This window comes from Eschrichtius robustus, chromosome 3 (genome assembly GCF_028021215.1).
Source record: "Eschrichtius robustus isolate mEscRob2 chromosome 3, mEscRob2.pri, whole genome shotgun sequence".
NCBI lineage: Eukaryota > Metazoa > Chordata > Mammalia > Artiodactyla > Eschrichtiidae > Eschrichtius > Eschrichtius robustus.
Genome location: NC_090826.1, coordinates 115102843 through 115130460, shown reverse-complemented (window position 1 = coordinate 115130460; position 27618 = coordinate 115102843). Strand labels below are relative to the sequence as shown.

General features: G+C 39.1%; 1 protein-coding gene across 1 annotated transcript; it reads left to right on the top strand.

The window, feature by feature from the left end:
* Window positions 1-528: 528 nt before the first annotated feature.
* FCRL1 (Fc receptor like 1) lies at window positions 529-19840 on the top strand. Its single transcript, XM_068537592.1, has 11 exons — window positions 529-559; window positions 4690-4710; window positions 6972-7241; window positions 14353-14640; window positions 14784-15062; window positions 15409-15525; window positions 16595-16622; window positions 17838-17920; window positions 18147-18218; window positions 18791-18822; window positions 19769-19840. The coding sequence occupies exons 1-11, from the start codon at window positions 529-531 to the stop codon at window positions 19838-19840; spliced, it is 1293 nt and encodes a 430-aa protein (XP_068393693.1).
* The last annotated feature ends 7778 nt before the right edge of the window (window positions 19841-27618 follow it).

Sequence of the window (27618 nt, the reverse complement as noted above, 5' to 3'; positions counted from 1 at the left end):
CACATAACCTGGGTGACAGCCCATCGGTCCCCGCCTTACTGGCACTTGTGCATAGCGTGACTACGATAGAGGCTGCTGTGAGACAAAAGGATGTGCTGATTAGACATGGTTGAGGAGACATCTTTATCAAAGATGACAGACATGCCATTTGAATTTCAGCAGGACCACTGCCTGATGAGATGCTCATCAAAGCCAGAAACTGCCTTTGGGAAACTTCCTTTGAGCTACCTGTGTTCTTGAAGAAGGAGCTGATGTATTAATATGCATTCTCTTCACATTTTGGAAATAGAACCAAACTATAAACAGGATTATTTTTAATTTTCTTGGCCTCCAGAGCTGAGGAAATAGAGAATGGCCATGAGAAGGCTCTTGTTCCTTTTTCTATTTCTGTAAATGTGTGCTTTCGATTGTGTGACTTCTGATCCCGACTTCCTCAAACCTCTGACAAGCCACTGCCTCCTGATTCTAAGGTGAATTCTTTTTTCGATGAGAGAGCACCTCCAGTTCCAGTACCCCGACCTGGTCCTCATGCTGCTGAGGCTCTTGCTGTTGATCTGTGGTGAGTAGGACAACCCAGAAAAGGGTATGGGATTCCATTCCCTGGCGCCCGGTTTCCTGAAGAGCATTGGGACTTCTCAGGACTAAGTTTCTGCTGGGCAATGGTCAGGCATGCTCAGATCTTTACTTCCCACTGAGGGCTTAGAGTTGGGCAGAAAGTCATAGATACTGGAAAGCCAGATTTTGGAAGAAAACTGTCGTTTTAGTTTTTATCTCATAGGAAGTGTTCACTTTCTGTCTTTCTTTCCACTTTTGATTCTGACTTGCTTCTTGGTGGTTTCGATAGCCACAAAGATAATTCAAACAACAAATTGGCCTCTCAGTTCCTTGCCCTTCTTATCATTAACATGATTTTCCTATATCCTTCCTTGACTTCCCCATTTCTACCATCAAACCCTAGAACTTATCATTACCAACAACTGTCCCACTTCCAAAATCTTTGACTTCAGCACCCACCTCCCTACCTGACTACATTGTATTTCCAGCTCACTTTCTCTAATGCTCCATATTCAACATGCCTTCCCCTCCCCAGGCTTACTTTTCCACTGTCAAATTACTGCACTCCATGTCCTCACTTCTCACAATACTTAGATTCTGTAGTTTATCACAATACTCCCTTGGATGTACCTTCGTCCCTCTTCCCCATAGCACTTTCCTGACTAACACACTTTTCTGCATGCTTCACACCTGTGCCTAAGCAGCTGAATGTGACTCTAAACAAAAGGTACAATCCTGCTGACTTATCTTCCTTTAAATGTAGGACCACCAATCTCAGGTGCCATGCAATCCTCCTATTCTTTCAGAGTCAATGCTCTTCCATTCTTTTTTTTTTTTTAATTAATTAATTTATTTATTTTTGGCTGTGTTGGGTCTTCCCTTCTGTGCGAGGGCTTTCTCTAGTTGTGGCGAGCGGGGGCCACTCTTCATCGCGGTGCGCGGGCCTCTCAGTATCGTGGCCTCTCTTGTTGCGGAGCACAGGCTCCAGACGCAGAGGCTCAGTAGTTGTGGCTCACGGGCCCAGTTGCTCCGCGGCATGTGGGATCTTCCCAGACCAGGGCTCGAACCTGTGTGCCCTGCATTGGCAGGCAGATTCTCAACCACTGCGCCACCAGGGAAGCCCCAATGCTCTTCCATTCTTGATGACCACTTCTTCATACCCACTCCTTTCTCCTCAAACTTTTCTCTTCTTACTCTTAGTTTATAACCTGAGAAAAATAAAAGCAATCGAAAGACAATTTCCTCATCTTTATACGGCTGTATCTATCAACCTGCCCACCTCTGCATTTACATACTCTGCCTTTTCTCTCCCTATTATGGATATATTTTCCCTCATCCGAATTGAAGACAGGACTCTCCACTTGTGCATTGGGTCCCAGACTCCCTTGCTCCATCATCAAAATGTTTCTCCATCCTGGATTATTCCTATAAGTATACAAATATGCCATAATGTCTTCTATCTTAAAATAATAGAAATGTGACCTCCATTTGCTTCACCATTCTGCACATCCTTTTATAGTTTTCAGTGAGTCATTATCTTTACTTGATCTCCTCCCATCCTTTCATTTTAAAATTCATTTTTAATTTACATTACAGTAAGATACACATTTTTGATGCAATGTCTATGATTTTTGACAAAGATTTAGCGTCATATGACTACCACCACGATCAAAATACAGAAGATTTCCATCACTTCAAAAATTCCTTCATGCCCTCAATCCCTTTAGAGTCAACTCCTCCCTCATTCCTAACCCCTGGAAACTGCTAAACTGTTTTAGGTCCTTATAGTTCTTCCTTATCCTTTATTGAATCCACTTCAATCAATCTTTGTCCTCACCACTCCACTGAAACTGCTCTTGTTAATATCATCAACCACCTCTATGTTGCCTCACCCAGGATTCAATTTTTATTTCTCATTTTATTCAGCATCTCAGGGGTATTTGACATAAGTTGATCATTCCCTCTCCTGGAAATACTTTTCCACTTGGCTTCTAAATACCGTATTCTGCTGGTGTTCTTTCTAATTTAATACCTGCTTCTTTACTGACTTTGAAATGTTTGAGTTTCTCAAGGTTGGTACGTAGCCTTCTCTTCTCCATCCATACTCATTCCCTAAGTTTTACACTTTAGTCATTTTAAGCTTAAACAGCTTAAAATCAAGCTTATTTATCCAACTTCGATCCCACCTTTGAACACCTTTCATATATTCAACTGCCATTCAGCTGTCTAATATGCATTTTAAAGTCAACATGTCCTAACAGATCCTTTGATCTTCCACATGAGTCACCAACACCTAGGACTTAACCTATTTCTCCCCACCGCTTCTCCATTTTGTAAATGTCACCACCATTCTTCTGGTTGCTATGGCCAAAAATCTAGGAGTTATACTTAATTCCTCTCTGTCTTTGACACTTTATATCCAATCCATAAGTAATTCCCATTGATTCTACTTCCGAATTTATACTGAGATCTGTCCCCTTCACAGCACCAATACTGCCTAGCCTGAGCCACCATCCTCACTCTTCCAGACTAACCTCCCACTAGTGTTCCCCCTGCTACTCTTGCATGTCTGTAGTCTGTTCTTTCTACAGTGGAAGAATGATTCTACAAATGCAAATTAAGTCAGAACTGTCCATCGCTCTCCATTACATCATGAACAAAATCCAAAGCTATTACCAAGCCCACAAAGCCTTCTGTGACTGGCCCCTGCTTACTTCTCACACACCAGTATCAACCACTGTTCCCCTCACCTAGTCAGTTCCCAGTGCACCTGCCTTCTCATTCTTCCTTGGACAAGCTCATTCCTTCTCAAGGTCTTCGCATTTGCTGTTTCTCTGCCAGGAATGCGCTTTCCCAAATATTCAGAAGGCCTGCTCTCTAACTTCATTCATGTTTCTACTCAATTGACGTCTATCTAAATAGTCAAGACCATCCCAAGATACTCCGTAACTTATTTTTCTACTGTACTTTTCTTATAGCACTGACCATTCTCTAAAATCATGTTACATATATATTTGTTTGATTGGCTCTCTCCCACTATAATGTAAATTCCTTGACAGAAAAGATTGTCATTCATGTTCATTCCTGCAACCTAAGTGTGATGTACAATGCCTGGCATATAATAGGCACTCAAAATTATTTGTGGTATGGATGAATAAATAAAATGTGATTTTCATGCTAGCCCTCATTGATTCCCTTCTCCTTCCTGAGGAACTGATTATTCAAATAAACATTTAATATAAACAGTAGGCATCTCAGACCAAACTGAACTAAAATAGATAATAATAGTGAGATAATATTTATTAAATGCTAGATAAATTTCAGGCATTCTTCTAAGCATTTTGTGGATATCAACTCACTTAATCTTCACAAAACTATGTGAGGTAGGTCTATTATTATCTCCATTTTACAGAAAACTAAAGCACAGAGAGGTAAAGCATTTTTCCCAGAGTCACACAGCTTGTAAGAGGAAGAGCCAGGATTCAGGTCTATGTCATCTGGCTACAAAGGCTGCGTTTTCCCCAGAATTTTCTGTTCTTGACCATTATGCCATAATATTATGGTCAAATCCTTGGGATAAGAGAGAATCTTTGGAGAAATCTGAAGTCCTTCTCTGGACCTAAGCCTCCTCTGCCCTGAAGTTGTTAAATAAAGGGGCATCATGTTTTGAGCATAAGCCTGTCCACTCTCCTTGCCTGACCGCTGTTACCATGAGTCAGCAAGTCTCGAGGTGGATCATCAGACTTTTGAGAGAGGGAATGAGGATGATGGGCTTGAGGAAGGGAGCGGCTAAGTAGTTATACAACAAAGGCGCCACCTCGTAACCACAGGTGAGAGAAGTTATTGGAAATTACAATCATAAAACAGAACTCTGTGTCATTTTGTAGGCAGGTGATTGATGTGGAATGTGGGGAAAGGAACAGAGAGAAAGGAGGAAGGAAGCAGGGTAGGGAAGGGGGAGAAAATAAGAAGATAGGAAGGGGAAAAGAGAAAAAGAGAGGGAAAGAGAGAAAAAAGAGAGGAAGGGCACAAAAGAAGGAGGGTGCGTTGTTGGGAAAGCGCTTGTGGGAGTTAAACTTTGGGTATGTTTGGGATTTGCTGCCCTGTACTGATCTCTGCTAAATTCTCTCCCAGCTCCACTCTGTGAACCAACTGGTGAGTTGCACTTCCTTTTCTTCTTCACGGTCTGTGGGTATCTTGTCACTTGAGCCAGTGCAGGAGGCCTGTGGATGGCTGTTTGATATCCGGTATACAGATGACAGCGGCCCCCTTGGGCCCAGGTTGCTTCTGTTCACACCAGTCTCTGCACGTGACATGTACATGCTCAGCTGATGGAGCAGGTCTTGCTCTGACCTTCTCAAGACCACAATCTTTTTTTTCTGGGACGTCCCAGCTTAGGGAGGGTAATGCTGTTTGCGCAAGGAAGTCAGGGGGTGCTGAAGGTTGATGTTATAGAAGAATCTCTGCCCTCTGGCAGAAGGGCTCCAAAGCCCCTGTGTACTCCCAGCTGGGTACTCCACCAGAAGTGTTGGAAAAAAATGCCAAAGTCACGCCTCCACGGAGAACAACATTACAGTCAGTGCGTGGGCCATGTACAAACTGTAGACTGCTGCCTTCTTCCTGTTTTCAGCCCTGCTCTGCAGTCACAACTGTTACCCCGGTGCATTTTCTCTCTCAGATTCTGCTTTATGCAAACTTACTTCATTAGTTTGCTCCTGATTCAGTCTTAATTGTACCGGATGAGGAAAGGAGGAAATTTTCCCCCAGAAGAAATCTTCCACTAAAGTATATGAGGACTGCTGTCTTGTGCTTAAAATAATAAGCACAGGGTTAAAAGAGATTATCCTGCTACTTCAACACAGGCTGCATGTGCAACTAGGAACACAGGGTTTGGAATTCCTATGACAAGAGATACTCAGAACCAACTCAGGCTTCTGGTTTCCTCACCTGATGTTTGTCCAAGTCTAACTCATGCCTTATGTTAATTCCATGATGCCTTGTGCTTGGCTCCGCTTTTACTCTGTAAATATGCCTGACCAGTCATAGCCTAAGCAAAAATCCAAAGCCACATCCAGGATGAAGAAACAACGTTTCTGCCACCAGGAATTTGCCAGGTAGTCTCTGTGCCTGAGAATTTTCTGAAACAAGCTCCAAGCTGCAAGACTGAGCTCTGGACCCATGCAAACTGCCCTGTCCAGTGTCCTATTCCATCCCCACCCCAGACCCATTCAAAAGAGTGGGTTTCAGGTGCCTAGATGCCTTTTTTATTGCTTTTTCTGCTATGCTCCCAAAGCTGTGCTGCTCCTCAGTCCTCTGGGGACTACAGTTTTCCAAGGAGAGAAAGTGATTAATGCACAGGGTATTCCAGGCCTCAGCACAGGGCAAACATTTTGGTACCACAGTTGAACTGAATTTTTAAAAGTCCTAGGGTAAAGCATTCCAGTCGAAAGGCTTGGAGATTATAGATACTGGACTAGGAATCACCCCTCAGTGATCTAGAACACTTAGCATTTTCATCTGATGAGGAGACAAAGAGGCTTTTCTTAGGAATACTCTTAAAACTTCCCAAAGAACAAAGGCTCTGAAGGTTGGATAAACAAATGTCCTGAGAGCAAACGCAATCAGGGCTTTCGATGTTTCATGGGCTGCTGCAACTGGGATAGATAAGGATATGAGATGAAAGCAGAACACAACTTTACTCATCTTTAATTCATCCGGAAAAGAACCCCTATGGCCAAAAAGGGATACATGCTTTCTATAGGGGTTTGTATAGAGGTCCCAGATCAAGGGATCTGGGCCATGTGGATGTATGGATGCAGGGTATTTCTAGGCAAATGCATGCCTCTTCCTTCCATTAAGAATAGCAATAAAAGGGGCAGGAGAGAAACAGTACAGAAGAAATAAGAGTTCCTCTGAGTATTCCCCAGACTGATTCTCCATGTCTCATATTCTATCTCTGAAAGAGATAGCGTGGGTCTGAGACATCAGGGGAATGGGAACAGAAGAAAATGACCAATATGGCTTATAACAAGGATGAATGAAATATATTTTCCTAAAACTTCAAGCTTCACCATCTCCAATGCCAACTCTAGTGACAGTCATCAGTATCCCTGCATTGTCTCCAAAAGTGTTTTCAGTTCATGGATAGAAACTTCAAAGAGTAATAACCAAGTCAAAGGTAAGGGTTGCCTTGTAGAAGGAAGTGGTGCTGCACAGGGGCAGGAGGTGCTGGGGGTGAGCAGCTGAAAGCCCATGCGCCATGTCGGGGCAGGGCGGTAATGTGAGAAGTGGTCTGCATGTCCAATGAGCTGGACCTTTGAGTCTTGCTGACAGCAAGTGCTGAGAACACAAAGTGCCACCCATCAGGATCTCTGAACCCCATTGCCCTAGAACATGTGTTTAACTCTTCCCTCTAGAGCTGTTCCTGATAGTCAGCCCCTCTCAGCCCATAGAGGGGAATTCAATGACCCTGGCCTGTAAGACCCAGCCCCCTCCACAGAAGTTAGATGTTCAGCTCCAGTTCCGCTTCTACAAAGATGGCAGGCCCCTAGGGCTGAACTGGGACAGCATCCCAGAGCTCTGGATTCCTGCTGTGTGGAGGGAAGACTCAGGGTCCTACTGGTGTCAAGCAAAGACAACACCACTCAGAGTCAAATGGAGCCGCAGAGTCCAGATCCAAGTACACGGTGAGTTCCGGTGGGGGCCTCTGCTGGGCTGGGCTGAGAAGGGCAGAGGTACGAGGCTGGTCTTCCCTGACTGTTGTGTTCTGCTCCTGCATGCATGGATGCTCTTTGACACATGTACCTGAGCTTTTTATTATCAGAGTTCTTAAGGGGTCTTCCCTTATCCTTGCTATTCGCATTCAAGCAAACAAAAGAAGTTTTAGGAAGCCTTTACTGTGTGTCATCACTGTGCTGGAGGGTGTGGAGGAAATAGCTGCATAATATATTGTCCCTGACTATGAGAAGCTGATGCTTAACTGGCATCCTAAACAACGAGGGTGAAATGTGTGGTGGTGTCGTAAAGGTCGACTATTAATAGAAACTACAAAGAAGGGAGAAATCTGACTGAGGTGGTAAGAGGAGGCTTTGAGGAAAAGGCTATGGGGGAAGGGCTTACGGAAGAGAAGCTGAGGTCTGATTTTGAAAGATAAAAAGGAATGAGGGTGTTTTGTGATTCTGAACCATGTTATTCCATATAACATGGTTGACATTTCTGACATCCTCTCCCACTCTCAGACAAAGATGTAGCCATGATACCATAAAGCAATTGCTAATACCTTCCGAAAGCTGGGCTTTCCCAGACTTCCTCAAAACTCAACTCCATGAACCTGGACCACGACAAAAAGCCTCTGGACCGTTCATATGCCATAGGCCCTGTTCTTGTGATTCACACATGTTGTTTTTACTTTTTTTTATTTTATTTTATTTCATTTCATTTTTTATACAGCAGGTTCTTATTAGTTATCTATTTTATACATATTAGTGTATACAGGTCAATCCCAATCTCCCAATTCATCTCACCAACCCCCCTTTCCCCCCCCCCCCCCCACTTTCCCCCCTTGGTGTCCATACGTTTATTCTCTACATCTGTGTCTCAATTTCTGCCTTGCAAACTGGTTCATCTCTACCATTTTTCTAGGTTCCACATATATGCGTTAATATACGATATTTGTTTTTCTCTTTCTGACTTATTTCACTCTGTATGATAGTCTCTAGGTCCATCCATGTCTCTACAAATGAACCAATTTCAGTCCTTTTTATGGCTAATATTCCACTGTATACATGTACCACATCTTCTTTATCCACTAGTCTGTCAATGGGCATTTAGGTTGTTTCCATGACCTGGCTATTGTAAATAGTGCTTCAATGAATATAGGGGTGCCTGTGTCTTTTTGAATTATGGTTTTCTCTGGGTATATGCCCAGTAGTGGGATTGCTGGGTCATATGGTAATTCTATTTTTAGTTTTTTCAGGAACCTCCATACTGTTCTCCATAGTGGCTGTATCAATTTACATTCCCACCAACAGTGCAAGAGGGTTCCCTTTTCTCCACACCCTCTCCAGCATTTGTTGTTTGTAGATTTTCTGATGATGCCCATTCTAACCAGTGTGAGGTGATACCTCATTGTAGTTTTGATTTGCATTTCTCTAATAATTAGTAATGTTGAGCAGATTTTCCCTCTTGGACATGCCTTCTTTGGAGAAATGTCTATTTAGGTCTTCTGCCCATTTTTTGATTAGGTTGTTTGTTTTTCCTAATATTGAGGTGCATGAGCTGTTTATATATTTTGGAGATTAATCCTTTGTCCATTGATTCATTTGCAAATATTTTCTCGCATTCTGAAGATTGTCTTTTTGTCTTGTTTACAGGTTCCTTTGCTGTGCAAAAGCTTTGAAGTTTCATTAGGTCCCATTTGTTTATTTTAGTTTTTATTTCCATTACTCTAGGAGGTGGGTCAAAAAAGATCTTGCTGTGATTTATGTCAAAGAGTGTTTTTCCTATGTTTTCCTCTAAGAGTTTTAGTGTCTGGTCTTACATTTAGGTCTTTAATCCATTTTGAGTTTATCTTTGTGTATGGTGTTAGGAAGTGTTCTAATTTCATTCTTTTACATGTAGCTGTCCAGTTTTCCCAGCACCACTTATTGAAGAGACTGTCTTTTCTCCATTGTATATCCTTGCCTCCTTTGTCATAGATTAGTTGACCGTAGGTGTATGGGTTTATCTCTGGGCTTTCTGTCCTCTTCCATTGATCTATATTTGGGTTTTTGTGCCAGTACTATATTGTCTTGATTACTGTAGGCTTGCAGTATAGTCTGAAATCAGGGAGTCTGATTCCTCCATCTCCGTTTTTTTTCCTCAAGATTGCTTTGGCTATTTGGGATCTTTTGTGTCTCCATACAAATTTTAAGATATTTTGTTCTAGTTCTGTAAAAAATGCCATTGGTAATTTGATAGGGATTGCATTGAATCCGTAGATTGCTTTGGGTAGTATAGTCATTTTCACAATATTGATTCTTCCAATACAAGAACATGGTATATCTCTCCATTTGTTTGTGTCATCTTTGATTTTCATCAGTGTCTTACAGTTTTCTGAGTACAGGATTTTTACCTCCTTAGGTAGGTTTATTCCTAGGTATTTTATTCTTTTTGTTGCAATGGTAAATGGAGTTGTTACCTTAATTTTTCTTTCTGAACTTTCATTGTTAGTGTATAGAGAGCAAGAGATTTCTGTGCATTAATTTTGTATCCTGCAACTTTACCAAATTCATTCATTAACTCTAGCAGTTTTCTGGTGACATCTTTAGGAGTCTCTACGTATAGTATCATGTCATCTGCAAACAGTGACAGTTTTACATCTTCTTTTCCAATTTGTATTCCTTTTATTTCTTTTGCTTCTCTGATTGCCGTGGCTAGGACTTCAAAAACTATGTGGAATAATAGTGGTGAGAGTGGACATCCTTGTCTTGTTCCTGATCTTAGAGGAAATGCTTTCAGTTTTTCACCATTGAGAATGATGTTTGCTGTGGGTTTGCTGTATATGGTTTTTATTATGTTGAGGTAGGTCCCCTGTATGCCCACTTTCTGGAGAGTTTTTATCATATATAGGTGTTGAATTTTGTCAAAAGCTTTTTCTTCATCTATTGAGATGATCATATGGTTTCCCCCCTTCAATTTGTTAATATGGTGTATCACATTGAGTGATCTGCATATATTGAAGAATCCTTGCATCCCTGGGATGAATTCCACTTGATCATGGTGTATGATGCTTTTAATGTGTTGTTGGATTCTGTTTGCTAGTATTTTGTTGAGAACTTTTGCACCTATACTCATCAGTGATATTGGTCTGTAATTTTCTTTTTTTGTAGTGTCTTTGGTTTTGGTATCAGGGTGATGGTGGCCTTGTAGAATGAATTTGGGAGTGTTCCTTCCTCTGCAATATTTTTGTAAGAGTTTGAGAAGGGTGAGTATTAGCTCTTCTCTAAATGTTTGATAAAATTCACCGGTGAAGCCATCTGGTTCTGGACTTTTGTTTGTTGGAAGATTTTTAATCACAGTTTCAATTTCATTACTTGTGATTGGTCTGTTCATATTTTCTATTTCTTCCTGGTTCGGTCTTGGAAGGTTACACCTTTCTAAGAATTTGTCCATTTCTTTCAGGTTGTCCATTTTATTGGCATAGAGTTGCTTGTAGTAGTCTCTTATGATCCTTTGTATTTCTGTGGTGTCCATTGTAACTTCTTTTTCATTTCTAATCTTATTAATTATTAGAAATTATTTCATTTCTAATCTTATTCTTATTGGCTAAATGTTTATCAATTTTGTTTATCTTCTCAAAGAACCAGCTTTTAGTTTTATTGATCTTTGTTTCTGTTTTATTTATTTCTGCTCTGATCTTTAAATCTTTATGATTTCTTTCCTTCTACTAACTTTGGGTTTTGTTTCTTCTTCTTTCTCTAGTTCCTTTAGGTGTAAGTTTAGATTGTTTATTTGAGATTTTTCTTGTTTCTTGAGGTAGGATTGTACTGCTATGCACTTCACTCTTAGAACTGCTTTTGCTGTATCCCCTAGGTTTTGGATCATCTTGTTTTTTTATCATTTGTCTCTAGGTATTTTTTCATTTCCTCTTTGATTTCTTCAGTGATTTCTTGGTTATTTAGTAACGTATTGCTTAGCCTCCATGTGTTTGTGTTTCTTACGTTTTCTTTCCCTGTAATTTATTTCTAATCTTATAGCATTGTGGTTGGAAAAGATGCTTGATGTGATTTCAATTTTCTTAAATTTACTGAGGCTTGACTTGTGACCCACGATGTGAACTATCCTGGAGAATGTTCCATGTGCACTTGAGAAGAAGATGTAATCTGCTGTTTTGGGATGGAATGTCCTATAAATATCAATTAAATCTATCTGGTCTTTTGTGTCATTTAAAGCTTGTGTTTCCTCATTAATTTTCTCTCTGGATGATCTGTCCATTGGTGTAAGTGAGGTATTAAAGTCCCCCACTATTATTGTGTTACTGTCGATTTCCTCTTTTATAGATGCTAGCAGTTGCCTTATGTATTGAGGTGCTCCTATGTTGGGTGCATATATATTTATAATTGTTATATCTTCTTCTTGTATTGATCCTTTGATCATTACGTAGTGTCATTCCTTGTCTCTTGTAACATTCTTTATTTTAAAGTCTATTTTATCTGATATGAGTATTGTTACTCCAGCTTTCTTTTGATTTCCATTTGCATGGAATATCTTTTTCCATCCCCTCACTTTCAGTCTGTATGTGTGCCTAGGTCTGAAGTGGGTCTCTTGTAGACAGCATATATATGGGTCTTGTTTTTGTATCCATTCAGCGAGCCTGTGTCTTTTGTCTGGAGCTTTTAATCCATTCACATTTAAGGTAATTATCGATATGTATATTCCTATTACCATTTTCTTAATTGTTTTGGGTTTGTTTTTGTAGATCCTTTTATTCTCTTGTGTTTCCCACTTAGAGAAGTTTCTTTAGCATTTGTTGTAGAGCTGGTTTGGTGGTGCTGAATTCTCTTAGGTCTTTCTTGTCTGTAAAGCTTTTGATTTCTCCATCGAATCTGAATGAGATCCTTCCTGGGTAGAGTAATCTTTGTTGTAGGTTCTTGCCTTTCATCACTTTAAATATATCGTGCCACTCCCTTCTGGCTTGTAGAGTTTCTGCTACGAAATCAGCAGTTAACCTTATGGGAATTCCCTTATATGTTATTTGTCATTTTTCCCTTGTTGCTTTTAATAATTTTTCTTTGTCTTTAATTTTTGTCAGTGTGATTACTATGTGTCTCAGCGTGTTTCTCCTTGGGTTTATCCTGCCGGGGACTCTCTGCACTTCTTGGACATAGGTGGCTATTTCCTTTCCCATGTTAGGGAAGTTTTCGTCTATAATCTCTTCAAATATTTTCTCTCTCTCTTCTTCTTCTGGGACCCCTATAATGTGAATTTTGGTGCATTAAATGTTGTCGAGAGGTCTCTTAGGCTGTCTTCATTTCTTTTCATTCTTTTTTCTTTATTCTGTTCCACAGCAGTGAATTCCACCATTCTGTCTTCCAGGTCACTTATCCGTTCTTCTGCCTCAGTTATTCTGCTATTGATTCCTTCTAGTGTGTTTTTCATTTCAGTTATTTTATTATTCATCTCTGTTTGTTTGTTCTTTAATTCTTCTAGGTGTTTGTTTTTTAATTCTTCTAGGTCTTTGTTAAACATCTCTTGCATCTTCTCGATCTTTGCCTCCATTCTTTTTCTGAGGTCCTGGATCATCTTCACTATCATTATTCTGAATTCTTTTTCTGGACCTTTGCCTATCTCCACTTCATTTAGTTGTTTTTCTGGGGTTTTATCTTGTTCCTTCATCTGGTACATAGCCCTCTGCCTTTTCATTTTGTCTATCTTTCTGTGAATGTGGTTTTTGTTCCACAGGCTGTAGGATTGTAGTTCTTCTTGCTTCTGCTGTCTGCTGGATGAGGCTATCTAAGAGGCTTGTGCAAGCTCCTTGATAGGAGGGACTGGTGGTCGGTAGAGCTGGGTGTTGCTCTGGTGGGCAGAGCTCAGTAAAAGTTTAATCCACTTGTCTGTTGATGGGTGGGGCTGAGTTCCCTCCCCGTTGGTTGTTTGGCCTGAGGCGACCCAGCACTGGAGGCTGCAGGGTATTTGGTGAGGCTAATGGCGGACTCTGGGAGAGCTCAGGCCAAGGAATACTTCCCAGACCTTCTGCTGCCAGTGTCCTTGTCCCCGCAGTGAGCCACAGCCACCCCCTGCCTCTGCAAGATACCCTCCAACACTAGCATATAGGTCTGGTTCAGTCTCCTATGGGGTCACTGCTCCTTCCCCTGGGTCCTGATGAGCACACTACTTTGTGTGTGCCCTCCAAGAGTGGAGTCTCTTTTTCCCCCAGTCCTGTCAAAGTCCTGCAATCAAATCCCACTAGTCTTGAAAGTCTGATTCTCTGGGAATTCCTCCTCCTGTTGCCAGAACCCCAGGTTGGGAAGCCTGATGTGGAGCTCAGAACCTTCACTCCAGTGGGTGGACTTCTGTGGTATAATTGTTCTCCAGTTTGTGAGTCACCCACCCAGCAGTTATGGGATTTGATTTCATTGTGATTATGCCCCTCCTACCATCTCATTGTGGCTTCTCCTTTGTCTTTGGATGTGGGGTATTTCTTTTAGTGAGTTCTAGTGTGTTCCTGTCAATGATTGCTCAGCAGTTAGTTGTGATCCCAGTGCTCTCGCAAGAGAGAGTGAGTGTATGTCCTTCTACTCCGTCATCTTGAACCAATCTGACCCACATGTTGTTCAATTGAAGCATCACAACTGTAGGAGATAACTGTCATTATCTTCTCCATTTTCCAGGTGGGAAATTGAGTCTCAGAGAAGTTAAGTAATTTGACCAAGCATGCACAAGAAGAGTTGGAACCAACATTCAAACCCAGGCAGTTTGATTTGTAACCTAGACTTGTAGCCATTACACTATTGTGGCTTGAAAAATGGGAGTTTGAGAGATCATGGTTCTGGGAATCACACTGTCTTAGGCAGGGAGAAGACACTGTAGCCTCCATGGGAATATTATGGTGTCTTTCTTACCCTACCACCATCAACCCAACTAATGCCAATTCCAAATCAGCAGGACCCCCTCTGCCCACTAGCTCCCTGCCCCACCTTTAAATAATATAAGCTGTTGACTTCACCGGAGGCCTTTGCTTTCAGGACTGTCGCACCTACCCTGTCCCTGAAACCCTCCCTACTCAGGGCCTTCCTGTGTCATCTTGTGTTCATGTAGGAGTCCCCATCAGTAATGTGAACTTGGAGATACAACCTCCCGGTGGATACCTGATGGAGGGGGAAAAGCTGGTTCTTGTCTGCTTGGTCACTGGGGGCACAGGAGATATCACCTTCTTCTGGTACAAAGGGGCCCTGGGTTTAAACCTGGAAACGAAGACCCAGCGTTCACTGACGGCGACGTTTGAGATCCCTGTGGTGAGGGAGAGTGACTCTGAGCAATATTACTGTGCGGCTGACAATGGCTATGGCCCCAGGCTCAGTGAGCTGGTGAACATCACTGTCAGAAGTAAGTTCCACTGCCTTTCTGCTCAGCCAGCATGTTCCCCTGGGGCACCCTGAGGAAGTGAACTGGCGCTGCGCCTCTGTGGGCAGGGATTGTGAGTCTGTCATCATCAGAGACCCCCTCTGACAGTCTACTATCTCTCTCAGTTCCAGTGTCTCACCCTGTCCTCACCCTCAGGGCTCCCGGGGCCCAGGCTGTGGTGGGGGACGTGATGGAGCTTCACTGCGAGGTCTGGAGAGGCTCTGCCCCAATCCTGTACCAGTTTTATCATGAGGATGTCGCCCTGGGGAGCAGCTCAGCTCCCTCTGGAGGAGGAGTGTCTTTCAACCTCTCTCTGACTGCAGAACATTCTGGAAACTACTACTGTGAGGCCAACAATGGCCTGGTGGCCCAGCGCAGTGAGGTGGTACCACTCAATATCATAGGTATAGCTCACGCTGTGGAACTACTTCGGTCAATGTCTGTTTCTCAGCATTCTGGGAGAGTTTTGCTGACCCCACAAAGTTTCTGGTGGTGTGCTACCAAAGATGAGGCTTCTATGGGTAATCCTGTCCTGGGAGATGTATCTGAGGGGGCATGGGGGACATCAAAGCTGGTGCCTCTCTTCTCTCATCAATGTGATAAGCTGCAAGTCCCTAGGTGCATAAATAAGTCCTACCTCCCCACCTCCCCCAGGAAGAGCAGACCTTGCCTCAACCCACACTCAAGATATCTGCTCTCCAAACCCAAGCCCTTCTCCTTGGCAGTTCATGTACAGGTCTCTCCCTTCAGTGCCTACGGAGGACAGAAAAGAAGTTCTTACTTCAAGAGTCATGGAGGTGCTGCTTGGCATCTCTGGTCCCACCACTATGGCCCTATTATTTTGCTGCTGGCTCAAGAGAAAAATAGGTTTGTATTTATAGAGATTGGTATTTTGTTACTGTGACCTTTGTTCTCACTGAAATAGGGCAAGATTTGTGACATATATACTAATAAGGATGAATATATCCCATTAGCCACCTTGCCTATAGATCTGCTCATAGCCAACCCCACTGCCCCAGCACATGGGATGGCACCTATTAAAGTAGTGAAAGTTTTTAGTAAAGACCTTCATCCCGATGTATTATCAATTGAGGTTAAACTGATACCTTGTACTTTTGTGGTTTAATTTTTATACAAAAATGTAACTACTTAAAATAACTAATCAGCCACTTATAAGAGAAATACAGTTAGCAGTTCCAGCTATACTGACAATCTCCCAGGTAAAGTCATTGCACTAATTCTTATTTGCCTTAGAATACTGTCACATGGTTTTTCTTCTCCCTGAAATATTTACCCACACATCCACACATATGCTTTTTGCTGAGTGTTTCTCACTTTTCAGCTTAAACGTCATTTCCTCCAAGAGGCTTCACCTGGCCACACAGCTTACAATTCTCTTCTATTATTCTTCCTCAGAGTACCAATAACTTCACACATTATTACAATTGATTATTACCTATTTATTTGTATGTTTAATCTTGGTCTCCTGTTCTCCATTGAGCAAGTTGGAGATGGGGCAAGAGAGGACAATGTGAGATTCTTACTTAAATTCCAAGCTTTTGGGCATCTTTGGAGACGTCACCCCAACTATACTGTGTCTATGGAAGTGCCTTTTGTCATGATAGGATTAGGTCGTATGGTTCTAAAACCAAAACCAAAAAATGTTATAGGTGTGCAGGTACAGAGCCTTGGGCTCAAGTCCAATTCTGGTATTAACTGTCTTTGGGAAGCTCGCTTAACTATTCTGGACCTAAATCTCTTCATCTGCAATATGAAGGATCTGCCCAAATAATTACCAGGATGTCCTCTGAGCACACAGTGGCATCTTGCAATGGGCATCCTGAAACAAGGCACATTCCCCGCACAAGCGCTGTATGAAAGCACTGAGAAAGAGAGTTCCTTCATTGACATGTATTTTCATTTGTTTGACTTGCAGGAAGTCGTTCAGCCGGGAATTCACTCAGGTGAGACCTCTGCTTTCTCTGTGTGCACAGTTAATGTAGAAAAATCTATTTCAAACAATTTTTTGAATTGTTCTCTCTCATGAGCTTTTTTCCATATTTTGTCATATCCAAAACTACTACTCCAGAGTTCTTCCACTGATAACTTCATTTGCTATTCCTCTTCTTTTATATATTAACTAATTAATTTAAATCCTTTCATCATTTTTCCTAATTTATCTCCTTCACTAAATGTGCAGAATAAGACAGTTCCATTATATTGACCAGTTTCATGCATTTATTCAATCAACCAATATCTGAGAGTCTGTAAGTCATTTTGTTGAGTGCTAGAAAGCATGAAAATATGGAGAGATCTTGAGAGTTTTAAGTATCCTAGAGTAGTTAAGATATACACACATTTCCATAATGCAGGCCAGAGAATAAGTAATAAACATACTGAAAAATTGTTGATGAAGTTCCTTAGAAGATTAGAAGAGGAAAAGATTTTGTAAAATTTATTTTTGATTTTATTTTATTGAAGTATAGTTGATTTACAATGTCATGTTAGTTTCAGGTGTACAACACAATGATTTAGTTATATATTCTTTTTCAGATTCTTTTCCCTTATAAGTTATTACAAAATATTGAGTATTGTTCCCTGTGCTGTATGATAGGTCCTTGTTGGTTAGAAGAGGAAAAGAGTTTTTAAATACTTCCATCGGGGGATATCAGTGTTTAGCTGATACATTTTATACTGTGTTATTATTTTTGCCAACAAAAAAACAGATTTTTTTCCAAATCAGAATAGCACTTTTTCAGTGATACATGCACATGCAAGAGTATTTTCTTCTTTCCCTTCCTCAAGCTGCTTGTTCTGCCTAGCAACCGGTTTCCATCTGGGGTGAATCAATATTTTTTCATTCAGTATTTACCGAGCACTTATGATGTGAATGGCACTATTCTGGGTGTGGGCAATACCACAGTAAGCTGTCAAATAAGAACCTTACACTTGCGGAATATATACTCCAGTGATACTCTGCAGTGCCTTGCTCAGTGTAAGTATAGAGCTGTGCCTTGTACCAGACAGCTGTGCTGATTTCCCCATAAATTAGCATTCTATTCAGGACACTTTGTAACAGGCTTCTCTCCTTCAGTGTTTTACTCATAATCCCGGATAGTTATGTCTGGGACATCTAGGATGCTATCCCAGATAGGTAGCATGTGTTTCTGTGTTTGCAGGAGCCTTCCCAGCCCTGTACCCCAAGAATCCACCTACCTCAACTCACAAGCCCCAGAGCAACTACACCCTGACTATGAAAATGGTGAGGCTTCCCAAATGACCTGGGCCAAAGTAGGCAGAGCAAGCTGGGGAAGAAGCAATAAGGTTATGTCTATTAACCAAATCCGACCCTGCTGTGTCCCAGCCACCTCTACACATAAATGACTCATCTATCTTCATGGCTGTGATAGGTGGTAGGTATGGAGTGAGTTAAATGGCAGGAAGAAGGGACTGTGTCATGTCACGATGCCTCCTCTTTTCTCTTTCAGTGAATGTTGTAAGTAGGGATGAGGTTTATTCTTTGGTGTACTGTGTGCAGCAGGAACAGCAACCAGCGGCAGGTGAGACATGAGGGAGTGAATTTGTCTCTGACTTTTGTCTTTCCTGGAACCGGGAGGATAATCAGTGACCGTGTATGGCAACATGGCTCTGTTCTTTGGTGCTGCTGCTTTTGCTCTTGGAGCTGACTATGAGCATTGCTGTGCCTTATATGAAGATTGGCCTTTGGTCTGGAAGGTGTCTTGAGTAGAGCCCAATGCTGATGCTAACTTGGCCTCCTGTATATCTCACTCCCCAGTCAAATGGCAGCATTGGAGACGGTACCAGCTATGGACTCCCTGTAGCACCCCAATACAGCTGCCTGGTTGTGGCTGTTGTCCCATCCCGTACTTGGTGGGCACAGAAATGCTGAGAGGTACAAATGCCAGGAGGGGCTGGCGGACCCACACTCCCCCCAGGTGCTAGTTTTCCTCTGTACAGTAAGGAGTCATATTTGTGATAGGCAGAAAAGCGAGACAGAAAAATATTAATGGAAGTAAGTCCATGGGAAATAGACAGGAGAGAAAGAAGCCTTTATTAACACTAATTTAATGAAGGACTTTAAATGGAATCTCACATATGTTTGTCTCCACAGAAGAACCCCCTGGGATGCATACTGGGGATAAGGTGAGTTAGAATCCCTGTTCTTTCCTCCATGCTCTTTCTCTCTTTCTTCTGGGGACAGGCTCTCAAATTTTTAAAATTATGGCCCCTTAGGAAAAACAAGATATCTCATGGTCTATCTCCTACCTTATCTCCTCACACCACAGGGATAAAAACATTTGATTATAACAGTAAAGTGTCATTGTACAAGGTAATTTTAGAGGCTCACGTATACTTTTTTTAGCAATGGACATATGGAAGGTTTGTAGCTAAACTGTAGTGCATGCTTAGTCTAAGAATTCTATAGATTTGAAAATCTTTATCCTGAAATACTGTTGAACCACACATACATCATTTCGTGCTATGAAGTTAACCAAACAACATGTCAAAAACTAAATTAATATTGAATAAAGCTAAACTAAGTAATTTTTGTCATTAAAAAATCAGGAATTTCTAAAGCTTGATCAATTCAAGACTTCACTGATGATACAAAAATGCTTTCAGAAAATTGCGTAAATTCCAACTCTGCACGTGTGCAAATAGAGTAAGTGCTTTGTATTTGAGTCTAGTGTGGTGTGGCAGACAAATATCTCAGGACAGAGTTCAAGCCCTTGATAAACTCCAGTAACAGGCTAAATTTAGTTTATGAATACAAAATTCTGACATCCTTGAAAAATTATAGTCCATGGAACAGCCTAATAATGACTCATAAAAATGAGAGAAGGCTTTGTATGGGTCAGTTTGCAGCTCATCAGGAGCATCTCAGTAGCCCAACAGTGGGACGCAGGCCTTTTGAAAATGGTGGCCTAGGACCACAGTCTTCCAAGAGGCTCCAAGTTTTGTCTTGAGTGGTGCACCATGATAGGGTGCATCCAGGCTGACTGGAAGAGGACTGGGGAAGAAGACCTGTGGGAAACATGTTCGACTTGTCTTCCCTGCTCAGGTTCTATCCATGTCCCTTTGCTCTTAGAACTCCTCAGCCATCTATTCTAGGCTGAAGAAGGCGGATCTTACAGATGTGGACTATGAAGATGTTATGTAAAGTTATAGAAGATTCTGCTCTTGGGAAACCATGCATGACCCCATACCTCGGGACTAATATGTCCTTCAGAGATCCTGGGAGAATCAGCGTTCCAGTACACCTCATCCAGGTGCTTTCCTCCATGAGATTATTCCTGCATCTACTGTGAAGTGAAGTTGGCTCAAGCTTTGAAGAGATCGCCCAGGAGAACCAACGTGAACTCAGGAGTGGGAAGAACTTTGTTACTAGGGCCGGATTCCTATTGGTTCTTTCAGGTACAGGTCAAACTCAGCTCTGAGTTCGTTTTACAAGAGAAAACAGGACAGGAATAAAAGAACTTGAGGTCATGGGGTAGAGGGACAATGAAGCTTAGAAAGCATGAACCCAAGGTTAGTGATTTTGTGGGACTGCTCCATACAGAAAGCTGTGTCCATAATTTTTTGTCCAAGTGCTTTCCCTGCTTAGAGAGTACAGAGCTCCAGCCCTGCCCCTTACATTAATCATCCTGTTTCTACATAAAATATGTGACTCAGTGAATTTGGGGGTCACCGTTACCAGACTAAAATTAAAGCAAAGTTACGTAAAATACCATTGCGGTTACACTAAACTGTAATGACATATTTTGTCTGTCAGGCCAATCTAGGTGCCAATCTAGACGCCCCCATATTTATAAGGAGACGTAATCTCAGTAGGTTTCACTACATCCAAAGTTCTGTACTTGTTGCAACCTCTAAAAGCTTTAGGAATATGTTTTCTTCCTTAATTCACAAACTTTTTGAAAATGTGACAATATGGTTTGAAGTCTGTATTTTAATTTTAAAGCAATCATAAGCTAGCACATAAATTAAAACATTTTAAAAGTATATAATGTAAAAGTTAAAGTCTTCGCTATAAGTTACCGCAAGTGGTACCCATTGTTAAAAGCTTAGCATTGTTAAAATATTAGCTCTGCAGATATTTTTCTATTTTTCTGTAGAAACACTTCTACATACGTGTGAATATATAGATATTTAGAAGTATACCTATTTAATAAAATATCATGAAATATTTTGAAGTCTGTATGTAGATTATTGTACTGTTTTAAAAGCTGTGTAGTGTCCTGTTATATGATACATCATAATATATTTTTTCTTTTTTTTATTTTGCTAAAATATAAATAACATAAAATTTACCATTTTAACCATGTTTCTCTTTATTTCCAGTTATCAAGTTCTTTTTATTCATTTTTTTCCTCATTTGTGTTTCTTCTATTTTTCTCTTTTTTTAATTGAGGTAACATCGGTTTATAATGTTATATAAATTTTATGTGTATATTATAATTTGACTTCCATTTACACTACAGTGTGCTTAACACCAAAAGTTTAGTTTCAGTCCATTACCATATAGTTGGCTCCTTTTACCCACTTTCCCTCCCCCCCACCCTCTTTTCCTCTGGTAACTGCTAATCTGTTTTTTATATCTATGTGTTTGTTTTTGTCTTGTTTTTGTGAGTAGTGTAAGATAGGAGTCCAGTTTCATTATTTTAATATGAATATCCAGTTTTCCCAACATCATTTATTGAAGAAACTGTCCCTTCTCCACTGAATATTCTTGGCTCTCTTGTCAATTATTAATTGACCATATATGCATGAGTGTATTTATGGGCTCTCAATTCTGTTTCATTTGTCTATGTGTCCGTTTTTATACCAATACCATACTGTTTTTATTATGATAGCTTTGCAATATAGTTTGAAATCAGGAGGTGTGATGTCTCCAGCTTTGTTCTTCTTTCTCAATATTGCTTTGGTTATTTGGGGACTCTTGTAGCACCAAACAAATTTTAGAATTCTTCGTTATATTTCTGTGAAAACATGTCATTGGGATATTGATAAGGATATTGCATTAAATGTATAGATGGCTTTGGGTAGTATGGACACTTTAACAATATTAATTCTTTCAATCCATGAACAAGGGATATCTTTCCGTTTATTTGTGTCTTCTTCTATGTCTTACATCAAGGTCTTATAGTTTTAAATATATAGACCTTTCACCCCCGTGGTTAAATTTATTCCTAAGTATTTTATTGTTTTTGATGCTATAATACATGGGATTGTTTTCTTTATTTCTTTTCAGATAATTTGTTGTTAATGTGTAGAAATGCAACTGATTTTTTGTGTGTTTATTTTTATCTTGAAATTTAACTGTATTTTATTACTTCCAGAAGATTTTTGGTGGAGTCTTCAGGGTTTTCTATATATAAATCATATCATCCACATACAAAATTTTATTTCTTCCTTTCTGATTCGGATACCTTTTATTTCTTTTTCTTGTGTAATTGCTTTGGCTAGGGCTTCCAGTATTATGTTGAATAGGAGTGGTGAGAATGACCACTCTTGCTTGTTCCTGATGTTAGAAGAAAAGTTTTCAGCTTTTCACCTTTGAGTATGATATTAGCTGTGGATTTGTCATATATGGCCTTTATTATATGGAGGTACATTCCTTCTATATTCAATTTTGAAAGTTTTTTTTATCATGAAAGGTTTTGTCAAATGCCTTTTCTGCATCTATTGAGGTGATCTTATAGTTTTAATTTTTAGTCTATTAAATTGATATATTACAGTTGTTGATTTGCATATGTTGAGCCATCCTTGTATCCCAGGGATGAATTTCACTTGATCATGATATTTGATCCTTTTAATGTGTGGTTGAATTCAATTTGCTAGTATTTTGTGGATTTTTTTTTTTTTTTTGAATCTATATTCATCAGGGATATTGGCCTGTAGGTTTTTTTTTTTTTTCTTTTCTTTTCTTTTCTTGTAGTGTCCTTGTTTTGCTTTGATATCTGGGTAATTATGGCCTCATAAAATGTTTTTGTACATGTTTACTTCTCTTCCATTTTTTGAACAGCTTGAGAAGAATTGGCTTTAATTCTTCTTTAAATGCTTTCTAGAATTAACCTGTGAAACTATACAGTCATGGGCTTTTCTTTTTGGGGAAGTTTTTGATTACTGATTCAATGTCCTATTTATTACTGATCTCTCCAGATTTTCTGTTCCTTCATGATTCAGTCTTCATAGGTTGAATGTTTCTAGGAATTTATTCATTTTTTCTGTGTTGTCCAATTTGTCATAATATAATTGTTTATAGTAGTTTCCTATGATCCCTTGTATTTCTGTGGTATTAATTGTAATGTCTCCTTTTTTCACTTACAGTTTTATTTATTTGAGTCCTCTTTTTCTTGTTTAATCTAACTACAGATTTGTCAATTTTGTTTATCTTTTCAAAGAACCAGCTCTAGTTTTCTTATTCTCTTCTATTGTTTTCCTATTCTCTATTTCATTTATTTTTGCTTAATCTTTATTATTTCCTTACTTCTGCTAACTTTGAGCTTAGTTTTTTCTTGTTTTTCCAGTTCCTTGAGGTACAATGCTAGGTTGTTCATATGAGGTCTTTCTTTTATGTTTTTTTAAATGTAGGCTTTTATAGCCATAAACTTTCCTCATTAGACTGTTTTTGCTGCATTCCCAAGTAATGGTGTGTTATGTTTTTATTTTATTTTGTCTAAAGATATTTTTTGACTTCCCTTTTGCTTTCTTCTTTGATCCATTTGTTGTTCAGAAGTGTGTTGTTTAATTTCCATTTATTTGTAAAATTTCCAGCTTTCCTCCTATTATTGATTTCTAGTTTCATACCATTGTGGTAGGAAAAAAAATACTTGATATAATTTATTTCTCCTTAAATTTGTTGAGACTTGTATTGTGGCCTAACATATTATCTAGCTTAGGAAATGTTCTATGTGTACTTGATAACTGTGTGTATTCTGTTGCTGTTAGGTGGGATGTTCTATATAGGTATATTAGGTCTATTAAGTCTGTAGTGTTGTTCCAATTCGCTGTTTCCCTATTAATTCTCTGGATGATCTATCCACTGTAGAAATGGGATAGTTAAGCCCCCAACTATTACTGTGTTGGTGCTTATTTCTCCTTTAGTTCTGTTGGTATTTGCTTTATATATTTTGGCATTCCAATGTTAGGTACATAGATATTTACAATTGTTATATCTTCTTGATAAACTGACCCCTTTTAGATTATATAATGACCTTCTTGTCTCATGTTATAGCTTTTGACTTAAAGTCTGTTTTGTCTGATATAAATATAGCTTCTCTCTTTTGGTTTCATTTACTCAGAATTTTTTTTTCATTCCTTCATTTTGATCCCATGTGTGTCCTTATAGGTGACATGCTTCTATTGTGAGCATATATAGTTGAGCCTTGTTTTATTATCCACTCAGCCTTTTGATTGAAGAATTGAATTAATTTACATTTAAATAATTATTGATATGTAAGAACTTACTAATGCCATCCTATTCATTATTTTCTGCCTTTTTTTAGCTTCCTATTCTTTTCTTCCTCTCATTGTTTTCCTTTCTGAATTGATGACTATTCATAGTGGTATGCTTAGATTTTCTTTTTATCTTCTGTGTATCTACTGTAGGTTTTTGCTTTGTTGTTCCTATGAGGCTTACATAAAATATCTTATAGATATTACAGTCCATTTTATGCTGATAACAAGTTAATGTCAATTGCATACAAAACTTCTACCCTTTTACTCCTTCCACATTATGTTTATGATGTCACAATTTACCACTTTTTGTATTGTGTAGCTATTAACAAATTATTATCATTATATTTATTTTTATGCTTTTGTCCTTTAAACTTTATACTAGAGTTAAGTTATTAACACATCACCATATCATAGTATTACAGTATTCTGAATTTGACTATATATTTACCCTTACCAATGTGTTCTATGTCTTCATATGCTTTTATGTTCTTAATTAGCATCCTTTCACTTCAACTTAAAGAACTTCTTTCAACATTTCTTATAAGGCAGGTCTAGTGGGTCATGAGCTCCTTCAGCTTTTGTTTGTTGGTAAAGTCTTTATCTCACCTTTGTATCTGAAGGACAACTTTTCCCAGTAGTTTTCTTAGTTGTTTTTTTTTTTGTTCTTGTTCAGTATTTTGAATATATCATCCCACTTTCTTCTAGCCTGCAAGGTTTGATAATATTATGGGTGTTCCTATGTATGAGATTTTGTTGTTTTTTGTTTTTTGCTATTTAAATAATTCTTTCTTTGCCTTTGCTTTTAGACAATTTTATTATCATATGTTTTGGAAAAGATTGTTTGGGGTTGAAGTTTTGGGTGGCCTATTAGCTTTATGAACTGGATGTCCAAATCTCTCCCCAGATTTGGGATGTTCTCAGCCATTATTACTTTAAATGAGCTTTTTGCCCCATTCTCCCTTTCTTCTTTGGGGATTCCAATAATGAATAGATTATTTTTCTTAATGGTAGTTCATAGTTCACATAGCATTTCTTCACTCTTTTTCATTCTTTTCTTCTTTATTCTCCTCTAATTAGATAATTTCAAAGCATATGTCTTTTATACTTCACAGATTCTTCTGCTTGATCTAGTCGATTATTGATGCTCTCTGTTACATTTATTTCATTTATTGTATTCTTCAGCTCCAGGATTTCTGTTTGGTTCTTTTTAAAGATTTCTATCTCTACGTTAAATTTTGCATTTTGCTCATATATTATTTTCCTGAATTCATTGAATTGTCTTTCTGTGTTGTCTTATAGTTCACTGAACTTCCTTAGAATAGTTATTTTGAATTTTTTATTGCATAAATCACAGATCCATATTTCTTTGGAGCTGGTTATTGAAAAAATGATTGTATTCCTTTTGTAGTATTATATTTCCTTTATTTTTTATATCTCTTGGGGTCTTGCATTGCTGTCTTCACATTTGAGGAAGCAGTCTCTTTCTCCAGTCTTTACTGGCTGACGTTGGGAGAAAAATACTTTCTGTCACCCTGCTAGGAATTCTAAGGCTTTCTTAGAACTTTTCTATGGGTACACCTGATCCACATTTTGTGTTCTCTCTTGTAAGAGAATTCTTAAGCTTGTATGCCTTCTCTTGATCTGCCAGGCCAAGTGCTGCCAGACTCCTTTTTGCTTTCTCTAGGGTGGTCCTGAATGCTTAAGTTGTGTCATTTCTCCCAAGTCCACAGAGCTGGTTCAGCTTTCTGTGTGTGCTCACTGGCCATCTTCAAAGCCTGATTCTTGAAGCTATTGGGAACATACATAAAGAACCATTCCTGCAGTGGGGGAATGTGTGAGTGAGGCCTGTGGAGTGCTATTGGTGCCTGTGGGCCAGTTGGTGGTATCTGCAGGTGAGGCATCCCCTGTGGTTCACAGGCAGACATCCTGATGGATTCTGTGATGCAGTTAGTAGCACTCATGTCCCTCTGGTCCCCTCTGAGAGCCCTATCTGCCACTTTCCCAGTTGCTCCCCACCACTCAGTCACACAGCACACCTCAATATTCCCCTTCAATCTATCCAATATCTGAGTTTTTTGCTCTGAGACTGTGTCAGAAACTCTCTGCTGGACTCCTGGATTTCCACAAGACTTTCTTGTTCTTTGGTGATTGTCTAAACTGGTGGTCTTGGAGGAAGGACAGAAGAAAATTCTTATTCTGCTATGATGATAATGTCACTGTGGTCCAATTTCTTTCTTTATGAACTTTTACTTTCTAGTTCTTTTTGCTACAATCTGTGAGTTCATTTGTCCAGAAGGTGCAAAAGCAGAATTTAAGACTGATAGTTTAGATTTGCTCTCAATAGTTTTAATACTTTATTCCATGGTCTTCCTCTTTCTATTGTTGCCTTTGAGAAAATTTCTCTCCGTTTAATTGTTGTTTCTTTGTAGTTAATCTGTCTTTTCTCACTGGTTACTTTTAAGTCTCTCTATCTTTGGTCTTATGTAGTTTCACTCTGCTGTGTCTAAATATGAATTTATTTTGCTTGAGATAAATGTTTCTTAAACCTGAGGATTAATGGCTTTCTTCAAATTTAGAAAATACTTAATTATTATCTCTGTTATTATATTGCCTCACCATTGTTTTAATTCTATCCTTCAGAAATTCATATTAGAAGTTTTCTAGACCTTCTGACTTTATTCTCATGACTCTTAATTAGTCTTCCAATTCTTCATTTCTTTATTGGGCCTGTTGCATTCTGGGCAATTTCTTAATCTCTATCTTTCAGTTTACTAATTGTTTCTTCAGCTATATCAGTTTAACCTATTTCTTCCTTATTTCAATGACTACATTTTTTTTTTTTCTTCTCAGAGATATTAGTAGCAAAATTTTTAAAGCATGGTTTCTGAAGAGTTGTCTGGATTTACATTTTGGCCTCACCATTTACTAGTCCTGCAGTTTGGGTCAAGTTAATTAACCTCTGTATGTTTTTCATGCTTAAAACTGGGATAGCAATTATATCTAATATATGATGTTGTTTTGCTAATTATGTAAAATCATTTGTTTAAAATGCTTAAAAGTATACTTGGCAAATATTAAGTTTTCAAAAATATTATTATTATAACTTTTCAAATTTGTCTTTTTATTATTTATAGTATTCTACTGCTATGGGCTTAATACAGTTGATTCTTGAACAACATGGGTTTAAACTACGTGGGTCCACTTATATATCTTTTTATTTCAATACATGTACTACTACATGATTCATAATTGGTTGAATCCGCAGATGCAGAACTACAGATATGGAGGACCAACTGTAAAGTTATATATGGATTTTCAATTTCATGGAGAGTTGGAGCCCCTAACACCTGTGTTATTCAAGAGTCAACTGTACTTTATTATTTTAACAACCTTAAAATAGTTTAAATACATTCAATATACTGTAATTCTTAGATAGTTCTTCTGCAGTTTTAGGTATTTAAAGCCTGTATTTATTGT

Coding starts and splice junctions, on each gene's coding strand:
- FCRL1 (XM_068537592.1), top strand. CDS start 529: ATGCTGCTGAGGCTCTTGCTGTTGATCTGTG. Junction 560..4,689: donor GCTCTTGCTGTTGATCTGTG/GTGAGTAGGACA, acceptor ATTCTCTCCCAG/CTCCACTCTGTGAACCAACT. Junction 15,526..16,594: donor CTGGCTCAAGAGAAAAATAG/GTTTGTATTTAT, acceptor TTTGACTTGCAG/GAAGTCGTTCAGCCGGGAAT.